The sequence below is a fragment of the Parasteatoda tepidariorum genome, chromosome 6 (genome assembly GCF_982258835.1).
Source record: "Parasteatoda tepidariorum strain Cologne lab strain chromosome 6, Ptep-v5.0, whole genome shotgun sequence".
Lineage (NCBI taxonomy): Eukaryota > Metazoa > Arthropoda > Arachnida > Araneae > Theridiidae > Parasteatoda > Parasteatoda tepidariorum.
The window spans coordinates 13889783-13902937 of NC_141760.1; the positions used below are offsets into that span (position 1 = coordinate 13889783).

Genomic DNA, 13155 nt, shown 5'->3' on the forward strand with positions numbered 1-13155 from the left:
GAACTGAGGAAGTTTCACTTTAAAATTTCTTCATGTAAACAAATTAGCTTTCGTGAAAAATTTCACTATGAAAATATATTTATTACACAATTGAAGTCAATTTGTTCATAAACATTGCACTATATACCATCTCTATCATAATAGAAGCTGTGTTACTTTTTCTAAATTCTAGCAATCAAATTTTAAACTTATTTTGACTGTTTGTCACTGACATTTAAGCTTACAATGAGAGACATTACAAAGATGCCATCTCATGCATTTGAAATGCTATCAAATTTACATTTTAAAAGATCTTATTATGTATATTAAGATAAAGTTGCTCTCTTGAGAAAATTCATTATTAAAGTAAGTTTTTTATATATTTAAAGTCAATTAATTACGCTATTTACATGAAGAATGAAGTTTAAAGCATGCTAAATATATATATTTTTTTAATTTAAAAAATCATAACTCACTCATTTTTCAAAAATATGATTTCCAAAATATTTCAAAGAAAAACAATAAAAATTGTACTAAGCAGATTTTTATTTTTCTCTTTAATTTTGTTAAATATTTAAATATAAAACTTACTGAGATGATGGATGCATTTTAAAATAAACATTTAAGTAGGAAAAATATGCAATAAGAAACTGAAGTTTTACTTTCTATCAACTAAACTTAAAAAATAAATAAGATAAACTGAAACTAATCATGATATTTTGCTTTATTATATGAAACGGCTTTAAAAGTCTAGAAATATATATTCGCCATCGCAACGAACTATAGGGGGCGTTGTTGTATGAGACGCATACCTGCGATTTCTATATGAACCGTCATTCAGTTACTCTGGAGACGTCTTTAATGTAGCGTGTAGCATTGTAACTTTTGTATCTCGGGATCTTTTTGGCTATTGGTTTGAAATGAATCAGTGCGAGCCAATATTTTTTAGTGTTTTTTATTTAAACTTAACGAAACGACAACAAACAAAAGACTGACGAGAAAAGCTATGTATCCTTACAGATGCGCACACTGCGCCATCTATCGCAAGGTAAAAATTTAATTTAATGGAAGGAAGATGTAACATCCTCCAACCGCAAAAGGTTAAAGTTTAAAATTATCAAAAATATTAAATAAAAGTTAAAGTATAATACAAAATTGAAGTTAAAGCTTAACAGGTTTGACTGTAGATCTCAGAGTTTTACCTGCAATGCTTGTTGTTTCTAAACGAAACAATCGTTGAAATGGTCGAATTATTTCGCCATTTTGAGTCTTAACCTTCGCAACTCGGGAAACACCAACACGTCCTTTATAAATTTCAATTACTTTGGCTAGAGGCCAATCAACACGTTTTTTATTATCTGAACTGATTAAAACCATATCTCCCACTTCAAGTGGGGATTGATGAGAGTGTCTGGATTGCTTAAGGAGCGAAATATATTCTTTATAGAAACGTGTTTTTAGTTTTTGCTTAATGGAGTGAAGGTGTTTCGCGCGTTTGCGAAGATTCTGCATATCATTCTGATCGAGATCATCAACACAAAATTCAGTCTGATCCTGTAAAAAGAGAGAAGGAGTTAATGGCACTAGATCTGATGGTTCTTCGAGAGGTAAGTAAGAGGTCTACTATTAAGTAGAGCTTCACATTCACACACAACGGTGTACAGTTCTTCGTAGTTAAGACACGCTTTTCCTAAATTGCGTCTCAGCAAATCCTTCAACATTCTTACCACCCTCTCCCACCAACCCCCCCACCAAGCAGCGGTAGGTGGGTTGAAATGCCAGGAGATTTTTTTCAAATCTGAGTGAGCAATTATGACATTCCAGTCTATACTTTTCAGTTCGTTGTTTGCACCAACAAAGTTTGTGCCATTATCTGAATAGATTGATTTTACTCGACCTCGACGTGAAATGAATCGTCTCAATGCGAGAAGAAAACTTTGCGTAGAGATGTCCGAAACAAGTTCGAAATGTACCGCACGGTACACGGCACACGTGAAGATTGCAATCCAAACTTTGTCACGATTTCGCAGAACCAAAGGGCCAGCTAAATCAACTCCAGTTGTTTCGAACACTGCTGATATTCGCACACGTTCTTCTGGAAGAGGAGCAAACATCGTCGTAGCAGATTTGGATTTAAATCTTTGGCAAATTACACATTTAGAAACAACTGATCGAACGGTTTTTCTTGATCGCAAAATCCAGTACTTTTCACGAAGGGTTGTGACAAGTGTTTGTACACCTACATGGCTGTAGGTCCGATGAGTCTCTTCGATGAGTTTGAAAACTAGTTCATTCCTGTCTGGCAACAGGATAGGACGTCTGAAAAAATCACCATCACCAGTCGAGATAAGTTTTGTCTCAACTTTTAGAAGACCACTAGAGTCGCGGTAAATGATGAAATTGGGAGGTATCAGTCGACGATTTTTCCCAAATGAGTCATTTTGTATGAAAAGGAGTATATCGAGCTCAGATTTGGTGAGCTCTTCTTCTTTTAAGTTTCCATTCAAGAGGGATTCATTCTGTTTATTTACGACTGATTTAGCATTGAAGATAAATCGTTTAACATAGGCCAAAATTCGAACGATTGTAGAAAATTTCGAAATTCGCTTAGTCCATTCGAAAAAATTAGGTTCGGAATTACCTAACGAAAGATTCGTCGGAACTGTAGGTTTTTTCTCCAAGGTAGCAAGTTCTAAAGCGTCTGAGAAATCAGCATTGTGAGTGTTTGGCCAAGAGTCTCGATTTTTTAACCATGTGGGACCCTCCCACCAACGAAGACTGAAAAGAGTTTGTGCGTTACATCCACGAGAAGCGATGTCCGCTGCATTCATTTGAGATGGGATATAACACCAATGTTCTTTAGATGAGTTCAAGTGAATTTCTTGTATTCGGTTGTTCACAAAAGTTTTCCATGTTCCGGGATTTTTGATCCAACAAAGAACCACTTTAGAGTCAGTCCAATAGAAGGTTTCGATATCAGAAATGTTTAATGATGTCTTGACTGTCTGAACAAGACGAGTACCTATCAGTGCAGCTAAAAGTTCCAATTTTGGAATAGACATTTCAGTTTTGATTTTGGTGATGGGATCCTTTTTTAGAGGAGCGACACGTGATTTTGCCTGCACTAATTTAATTTGAACTTCTTTTTCGCATTCAATTCGCAAAAATACGCACACCGCGAAGTCTTTCCCACTAGCGTCACTAAACATGTGAATAGTAGTAGTTGATTTATTAATTAATCCTCCAAAATAACGCGGAATTTGAATTAATTTCAAAAATCCTAAGCTGGATAGTCAGTTTTTAAATTCCTCCACTATTTCAGATGGAAGTTTATGATCCCATCCCAGCTTATCATTTTTCCATGCTCTTTGCATTAGAAGCTTTGGAATGAGCGTCACGGGTGTGGTAAAACTGATTGGGTCAAATATTTTTTGTGCAATCGACAAAAGTTGCCGTTTTGTACATTTGTTATGTACTTCAGTTGTGACGCTGCTAATATCACATGTTATTGTATCTAAATTGGGTTGCCATAAAAGTCCGAGAACAGGAGAATATCTATATTTTTTTAAATCTAGATTTTGTTTTTCACCCTGTGAGGAAGAAACCCAACCCGTAAGCTCAAACCCTGCTTGAGACATAATTTGACAAGCTGTCTTTGAAAATCGCTCTAATTCCCATATGTTTTCAACGCTTGTCACTACATTGTCAACGTAAAATGCATCTTTCAATTTCACAGCGATATAATTTTCAGTTTCGTTCATTTTATCCAAACGGTGATAGATGGTTGCCATGAGCAAAAACGGACTCGATGTAAGGCCGAATACCACTCTGCAATGTTTGTATATCTTAATTTTGCGTTTTTCAAAATCTTCCCACCAAAGAAATCGAAGAAAATCTCTATCAGAAGGGGACACGCTTATTTGAAGGAATGCTTTGCGGATGTCGGAAATGACGCCAATTTTTTCTTTGCGAAACTTATTTAGAACGAAAGGAATCAATTCAATATAATTTGGACCTGTAGCTAAACATTGATTTAAGGAAACAAAATTTTCGTCTTTCGAGGAAGCATCAAATACAGGTATTTTAGTTGTGAAACTAGACTCTCTATAAACAGCTCTGTGAGGAAGATATCGGCATTTTATGTCAGATAAATTTTTTATATTTGTATTGCTAGACACTTGTTCTATGATTCCCATTTGTTCCCATTCCTTAAAAATTTTGTCATATGAATCAAATTTTCCTGAAGAGATGAGCTTCAAAGTCATGGAGTTTAAACGTTTCTCCGATTGATATCGCAAATCACATAATTCCGGATGGCCTTCGACCCATGGAAGATTAACTTCATATCTACCATCACGAAATTTAACAGTTTTTTCGAAAAAAGATAAAGTTTCAATATCAATTTCTGTTTTTGTTTTATTTTCTACGGGATCTCTAATACCAAGAATATCTAATGACCAAAGGTCGCAAATTTTGCTAGCGCTATGTAGCGAAATTATGGGCATAACATGAGTAGAACTATTTTTATAGGATGCTGGTTTCCCCATTACTACCCACCCTAGGTATGTTTGGACAGCAGTTAATCCATTTGGCTGCTGGCTGATAAAACCAGTCAGAAATGTTCCTAAATAATCAGCGCCAATAAGAACTGATATGTTCGAATTATCGTTTTCACTATCGGACAAGTAAATTCCATTATTAGTGAAGTATTCTACATCAGATTTTCTTATTTTAGGAATCATACCACAAATAGTTTCTTTATCTAATAATCATGGATCCTAAAGCGGTAGGATATCCAGCTCGCGCTTAAAAAACGGAAGCAGCTCTTTTTCACCCTCCCAAACAACTTTGTACCTAGCTACAGAACTCCGCCTAACGGCCAGAGTAAAAGCTCTGTCAAAAACAAGTTCTGGGTGGGAGGGGGGAGAGAAGAGTCTCCGTCTCTCTCCTCATCACAAGATGATAAATAATTTCAAGTACTGTAAAAACGTTTAAAGAAATAGTCCGTTTCATTTAAATAATAGATAATCTGTTGTTTTTCTTTTTTAACGTAATTGATTCTACTGATTTTTCAGTGATTTCAAAAAATTTACTTAAGATAAAGCAGGCTAATATATTTTTTAAGATACATTTTTTGATGATTATTTTATTGAAATTTTTTGAAACGAACCTATAAAATTATCTGCCAATTTCATTTTTATTATTTCAGACAAGTCAAAATTATTATTAAATATTGCTTGGTTTTTATTTTTGAGACTTTGTTTTATAGTGATGTTGTAGTATTTTCTCAGGGCTAAACATACATAATGCAAAAGCAAACATTTATTAATTTAGTTTTTTGGTAAAAGAGAAGTTATCTTTCAGACATTATTACCTTTTTTTACATTTTTCTAAAACAAATTCACAAAGTTAAATGCTATTTTAGTACTTCAAAAATTAATCAAACGTAAAATAAAAATTAATTTTCAAGTTCAATTGGATAGCTATTGATTTTAATTAATTGAATGTTAAACTTTGAAAGAACTGTATTAAAACTGTTTTTCTCTTAATACTTTTTAAATAAAAATTATGCTTTTATTGTCCTTTTTAATGCAATTTTTTAGTAAACTCTGCCTCGGTTCAAATAGTTAATTTTAGAAACTTTAACAACTGTTAATAAACTACATTGTCAAAAAAAATAATAATAAATTTCTGTATAAAAAAAGGCAAGCATAAAAAGTTTAGGAAAACATGACTGAAACAATTAAATACTTTTAACATTAAAAAAAAAAAGAAAGAAATATCAATCTTTAAATTTGGACTAATATGCTGGATAACTACAAATTAATAGGAAAAAAAAAAGTCATACCATGGCAATTAACATCGGAAGAACACTCTTGCTTCTGCTTCATTAACTCTTGGCCAAATATGACTGACCCCAAAGAGCTGCATAGTTTTACTAACATCAGCTTCAATGGAGTCAATTATTTAGCAATACATTTTTTGACGACTTAAAGGATGATACTTCACACACTATTCATAAGGAAAAAACGCTCTAGGATCCAAAACATTTAAAGTAATTTCAAATAAACTTAATTATGTATTTTAAACTAAGTCAAAGAGCAAGCTTTGGGTTATATAATTATACCTCACAGTTATATAAGTACAATTTACAAATTCTAGCACAAGAAAGAATAAATTAATTCACCACACTATAATTTCTTCATCTTTAGAGATCACTAGCTGTAAAAATAATTAATACTTCAAGCATGAATAGAAAATATTAAAGTTCCAGGACAATGTCAGGAAAATCTAAAGAAGCAAAGAAAACTGCAGGTTAATATATCCTATTACAATTTATTCTTCACCTTTAGGAAGCACTGGCTATACAAATAAACAATTATATTTATTTAATTTAAGAAATATAAGTTAATCTCTAAAATATATCTTTAGAGAATTAATTAATAAGTCAAACATGACATGTAAGAAAATAAGAAAAAAAAAAGATCCTGATAAAAGCCGAAAAAGAAATCACCTGTAAAGACCCCCAGCTGGAAACGAAAATTGATTAATACTTGAAACATAAAATTCATAAAAGGCAAAAAATAATAATAATAAATAAATTACTTATGCCAGAAAAAATTTATACACTATATTACAATCTCTACTTCATCTTAAGAGTAGATATAAATTAAAACCAGTAAATATGTTAAACAAGAAATTTATGAAGTTCAAAATAATCATGAAATGTAAAATGTCCAGGCAAATGCCAGAAATTTTTTTTTTAACAGATTACATTACAATTTCTTTTTCATGTTTAGAAACCATTAGCTATAAATTAAAATTAATAAACACTTCAATTAATAAACACCCAAAAATATGAAATAATACGTTGTTTCTATTATCACAGAAGCAGAATACATGAATTGACATGAAACATTCATATTATATCTTAACGATTGACATATCATTACATAGCCCAAAATAAAACTAACATGAAACTTACCCCGCCAGGTAATGAAACTTGATAATGGGCCTCAATTTAATCTTCACCAAAATGCAAAGCACAAACACGATCAGTGAACTTAAGCATCCTATCGGCACGAGGAATTGCTTTTTGCCACTTTTTTGTTTTAAGAAAATAAATATCCTTAAAAAAACTAATACAAATAAAGTGAGGTATTTATATCTACACAACTCAGAAAATATGCATTATGAAATCTCTTTCGATAGGTACATTAAAAAAAATTAACATTAATTCATGATAAAAAAATTATTTAATTTGTAAATACTGGCAAAGAAGTCACACAATGGCAAACAAATACTTTGTCATTCAAACAAGTAAAATTATATCTGATATGAGTTAATAATAATATTACTTTGAAGAAAGAATGATAATGTAAAGTAAATATTGTTACACAGATATTTCATTAAATTATATAGAACATCAACTATATCTTTAATTACTAAAAATCTTAATAATCTCTGCTATAACAACAGAAACTCTAAAAGTAATACATAATAGATGAAAAAGATATAGTTCTTATAACAAACATACAATGTAGTATTCTTTAATGAATAACATTATCACATATTATTGAACAATTATTCTTTTAACATACACTATATCTGATTCATCATCGTAAATTAGAATCTTCATTTCTTAAATAAAACAGAATTAATTAAAATCAATGTCATTTACTTAAGTAATACAAAAAAAACTTGTTTAAAAAAATTATGATCAAATTATTCTAAATAGTGATATCACACTTTAATTTTGTATCAAAACTTATGTGAACACTTTCTTAAAATATTAATCAGAGTCCTCTGAATTATTGCATTTAATTATAAAGCAGATAAGAACATAAATTTCAAAATAGAAATTATCAAAAACAATCGGATTTTTGATTAATTTTGATTTTGATCAAAAATAATCTGATTTGAACTGACTGATTTTTTCTGCTTAGAAAATAAAAACAATCAAACATTCAAAAGGGCAATGAATTCTATCACAATTGAGTTGATTAAATATAGTGACCTCATTCAATAAAATATAAATTATTAAACATTCAGCACAATAAATTCTTTCCAGATAATCTCATGTACCTAACTTTTTGGTGTATAAACAATATACATGAAGTGTGTTGATATTTACAAATATTTTTTAATAAAATAGATGAAATGTTAAGAGATAGTACAATTAGATTCTATAGTACAATTAGAAGCTATAACAATAAATTTTACCATAACATAAGGAGAATCCAAAACCTATTACCATAATTAATACTATCACAGTATGTTTGTCTGATTCAGTTCATTTATTATTAAGTGAAAGCCATACAAATCCAAATAAATGAATGTTCCTTACAATTCAAATTAATGTGTAAAATTATTCTATTTTTAACAATGTGTTTCATAAATTTCAATCTGTTAACTAGATGTTCTAATAAAAATCTGCAAGCATTTAGAATTACTTTTTATAATCTCTCATTGTTTGGAAATTACCAATCACTTTAACGATTAAGTAATAAGTTTATTAAAACAATTGATAAACAAATTAAATAGACAAGAAGGAAAGAATGCATTTGTGGATCAAACTGGAAGATTTAAAACAAAATTTATTTACATTGATGTTTAAAAAACAATTCTAGAAAATAATATCCTTACGATGTTATTGAAAGCATAAAATAAGTAAAAGTTTAATAGCAAAATAGTCAAACAAACGAAATCATAATTAAAAACTTACATTTAGAGCTTTAAACAAGCTGATACTAGGAAGCTGCTAAAAAACAATATTAATATTAGCGATTAAACAATAAATTTATAATTAACACGTGCAGTAATAACATGCACGTGTATTAATAACAAGTGAAAAATTCCAACGTCTACTGATTGAGATGCCACCTAGCGGCAGTTTTGCATCCGTTATCCATTAAAGTCTGACGTATCACATTGTGGGGGAAATTTTACAATAAGCTGGGTCTCCATAAGATACTCTAGACTCCATGCTAATAATACAGCTTCACACGAAAAATTTCCTCGAATTTCCTGAAGCTCACACTTAAAGGCTGAATGTTTTATTTTTTCCGTTTCAATACCGCCAAATAAACTGTGTGTCAGAAATTCAGAATGATCAGTTTTTAAGTTTAAATATTCTGCAACATCACGAGTTATATACGATCTTTGCGAAGCTGAATCGCATAAACAACGAACAACTTTTGTTTTCGAAGGCCCTAATACTCTTATTTGAAGAGTTTGTAATAAAATATCTCCCGAACCGGATGAGCTATTACTGACGACGTTATTAGTTTCGGTTTTGTTCAAAGAAGAAAAAGTTTTTTCCTCTTCTTTGCATAAATTAGGACACAAAATAGGAAAGTGTTTTTTGGAGCAAATTACACACCGGACACTCATTCCACATTTATCCGCACGACAATTAATTCTAAGACACGCCAAACATGCTTTCATTTTTATTACTTTTTCTTTTCTTTCTTGAAGTGTCATTTTTTGAGCAGTAAAACAATCACAACTTCTGCGAGTGCCCTTTTGGCAAAATAAACAAATACATTTGTTTTGCGTTTATCATTTTTTATTTGATTAAACAAAGTTGAAGCCGTCGCGCCTGGCGCCGAGATCATGTTTTGATTATTTTCTGTTTTTAATTTCCCCGTTCTATTTTTTATCTGTAGTGCAAAAATTTTTCGCAATACGAATCCTTTCTGAACCGATCACTTCGTTCCGAAGGAATTGCATTAGCAATTCAAGGTCGCGTGTGTTTGCATTTGTTGAGCGAGAAGTAGAATTTCTTTCTCTTTCCCACGCAATTAAAATATGCTCTGGAATTGACGCTTCGACTAACGGATAAAGCATGCACGCGTATTTTTCTTTAGTAACACCTAAATTTTCTAAGCAGCGCAATTGAGTATCTAATTGATCTACTAAATTAATGAAAGGCATGTTTTGGGATTGATTTAAAATTAGTTTTAATAATTCGCGTACATATAACTCGATTAGCATTTTATCATCCGCAAAACGTGATTTTAGATTTTTAATAACAGTTTTATATTCACTTTTAGAAACTTGATAAGACTGAACAGAATCGAAAGCCTTACCTTTTGTTGTTTGCATCAGGTAGGCGAATTTTACGTCGTCCTCTATTTTAGGATCCTCATCGATTTTTTGGAACATAGCCCAAAATGCGAACCAATTTTTGGGATTTCCGTCAAAGTCTGTTAGCTCGAGTTTCGGTAAATTGATGCTAATCCGATCTGACGATATGACTTCTGCTTGCTTGTTTACACTTCCGTAGGATTTCGAAAACTCTTGGAAGCGCAGTTTCGCTGCAGTAACGTTATCTCTGTAATTTTCACATTGTTCCAATTCTTTTTCTAAAACTTCATCAAGATTTGAGGATTTGGATTTTACTTCTTCTTTATCAGTCTCGGTTTGATCCTCTGGATTTAAAGACAGATATTTAAAAACGATTTCGTCATTTTCAAACAATCTTTTCGATTTTTCTTCAAGTTTAGCAAATGCTACTGATGCTGACTGGATGTTGTTACCTTCGATTGAAGATTCCAGTTCATTTATTGTTTTTGTTACGGCTGTTCGAAGAACTTTTCTTTGAATTAAGCAATTGTTATCCATATTTTCGTCAATGGATATTTACGTTGGAGCGCCAGATTTTGTATCTCGGGATCTTTTTGGCTATTGGTTTGAAATGAATCAGTGCGAGCCAATATTTTTTAGTGTTTTTTATTTAAACTTAACGAAACGACAACAAACAAAAGACTGACGAGAAAAGCTATGTATCCTTACAGATGCGCACACTGCGCCATCTATCGCAAGGTAAAAATTTAATTTAATGGAAGGAAGATGTAAGAGTAACATTCCTTCTTTAATGTGGCTTATTAAATTTAAAAAAGAAAAATTTTTGATATCCTTTCTTATACAACCGAAAACAAGATGGTATCTCTTTTTTTTTTAAAGAAGGAACATCCAAAACACATCTGAAAAATATTTGTAAATAAACAGAAAAAAATATGTATCTTCTTATTAAAGTTAAAACCTAATGCCTGAGAAATAGTTTTACTAAATTTAATAATATAACCTGAAAGGCCTATTTAAACTTTACATTCCATAGTTTTAAGAATCATATTACTTCATACATTAAAATAAGCAAAAAGTGTACATAAGCTTCATAATTTTATGTAATTTAATTTTGTAAATAAAGTTTTTTGACAAGTAATTTTATCAAAAAATTTTAAGTTTTAATAAAAATCATTATTTAGAAACAGAAAAACGTAAAGTAAAGAATGCTTACGATGCAAAAAAAAATACAATTCTAAAAATTCCTTATATTAAAATAAACAACTTTCATGTTTTTTCTTTTTTGATTCATAATCGGACGTAGAAAACCATTCCATAGAAAACTATCATCAAGAAAAAAACTACTTAAAAGTAAAATTTTTTATTTTATAAAAATTAACACTTATCTGCTTATAAATCAGAAGAATTACAAAATGATTTGTTCTTCGATTTTTGTTACCATTTTTCAGTGCTACGAAATTGCGTCTTTGGGATTTGCCAAAAATAGAACAAAATGCAATTTTATTTTTTCAGGAGCGAAATATTTTGCCTATTGTCCACCGAAATCCGATAAACTACTTTGATTTTAAATAAAGTGTTTCGTTTTATGATTTGTCACAAAAATTTTAGGTGTCGATTGGCGGCACTTAAAAACAGCCAAATCTGTAGCTGCTGTGGCGTTAATACATAAGTACCGAATTTTTATTCATACTTTTCTGAATCATATTACTTGAAACATTAGAATATGCAAGAAGTATACATAAACACATAATGTTATACCATTTATGTTTTCAAAAAAAGTATTTTGACAACAATTTTTATCAAAAAATTATAAACTATAAAGCGGAAAATAAAGAATTCTTAGGATAAAAAACGATTTTAAGAATTCTTTACTTTGAAATAAAAACTTTCATATAGTTTCTCATTATTCTTATAGTATCTCATTATTCTTATAGTCAGACGTAAGAAACCATTCTGTAGAGAACTATCATCAAATAAGAAAAAAAATTACAAGCTAATTTTTTATTATAAAAATCATAACACTTACCTTCTTTATAAATCCGCAGAGTTCCAAATGAAATTTTCTTCGTTTGAAAGTTTTATTTTCAAATAATATGTACATAGATTATCCCTTTATTACTTTTAGATAACGTACCACACATCAAAATTTTATAATTGTAAGATCTCGATATGAATTTGAATATGTAGCTTAAAAACAGAACAGCTGAATTCTAGTTGAAATTATCTATTCTTTCAAAACTAAGAAATACTTACCAAGAAAACGATAAAAAAAATTTATTAATCATCAGCACAAATGACACTATTTCAAGTAATTTGGTTGATTCTTTATTGTTGTTTTCCGAATTATATAGATACAGAAATATATACTGTTCTATAACAAAGAAGAATTCTATAACTATTGCAGTTCTTGACGTTCTGAATTCACATTTCTTTATTGGAATGACGAAAGCAATGTTGACTTCATTTTAATTTGTAATGAATTGAAGACAGAAAAAATTATTTTACCGTAATATACACATCTGTAACAGCAAGTGATCATGAAATTGTAAGTTATGTTGTTGGTAATGGAAAGGTAAAAATTATTCAGAAATTGTTCTTCAAATGCTTGGCGTGTTCTGCTTCAATGTTTGGCATGTTCTGGTTAGTTTTTTCAAGTTCTTCAGCAAGGGAGTTCAAGTTCTTCCTTAGGGAAATTTTGATTTTTATTTGCTGCTAAGAAAATGGCGTCCGTCATAGCCGATGACTTTGATGGAACTAAATGAAAACGTGATAAATTAATGTCTGATATTTACAGGCTCTCGATAGAGGGCGTACTCGAGCGTTGCGATCGCGAATTCTTTAACAAGTAATGCAAAAATAGAATGGTCAAGAAATAAATATAATAGAACAAAAAATAAATTTGTTTCAAGTAAGAAAACGATAAAAAAATTTATTAATCATCAGCACAAATGACACTATTTCAAGTAATTTGGTTGATTCTTTATTGTTGTTTTCCGAATTATATAGATACAGAAATATATACTGTTCTATAACAAAGAAGAATTCTATAACTATTGCAGTTCTTGACGTTCTGAATTCACATTTCTT

The 13155-nt window shown here is 30.4% G+C and overlaps 3 protein-coding genes across 3 annotated transcripts in view; 1 reads left to right on the forward strand and 2 right to left on the reverse strand.

Annotated features, from left to right (window-relative positions):
• The window catches only part of LOC122273883 (uncharacterized), an 87071-nt gene that overhangs the window by 40893 nt on the left and 33023 nt on the right, over positions 1-13155 (forward strand). The gene's annotated exons all lie outside the window — the stretch shown is intronic.
• LOC147807568 (uncharacterized) lies at positions 1563-3188 on the reverse strand. Its single transcript, XM_087166689.1, has one exon. The coding sequence runs from the start codon at positions 3186-3188 to the stop codon at positions 1563-1565; it is 1626 nt and encodes a 541-aa protein (XP_087022815.1).
• LOC147807569 (uncharacterized) lies at positions 3273-4721 on the reverse strand. The gene has a single exon (XM_087166691.1). It carries the CDS (start codon positions 4719-4721, stop codon positions 3273-3275), a length of 1449 nt encoding a protein of 482 aa, XP_087022817.1.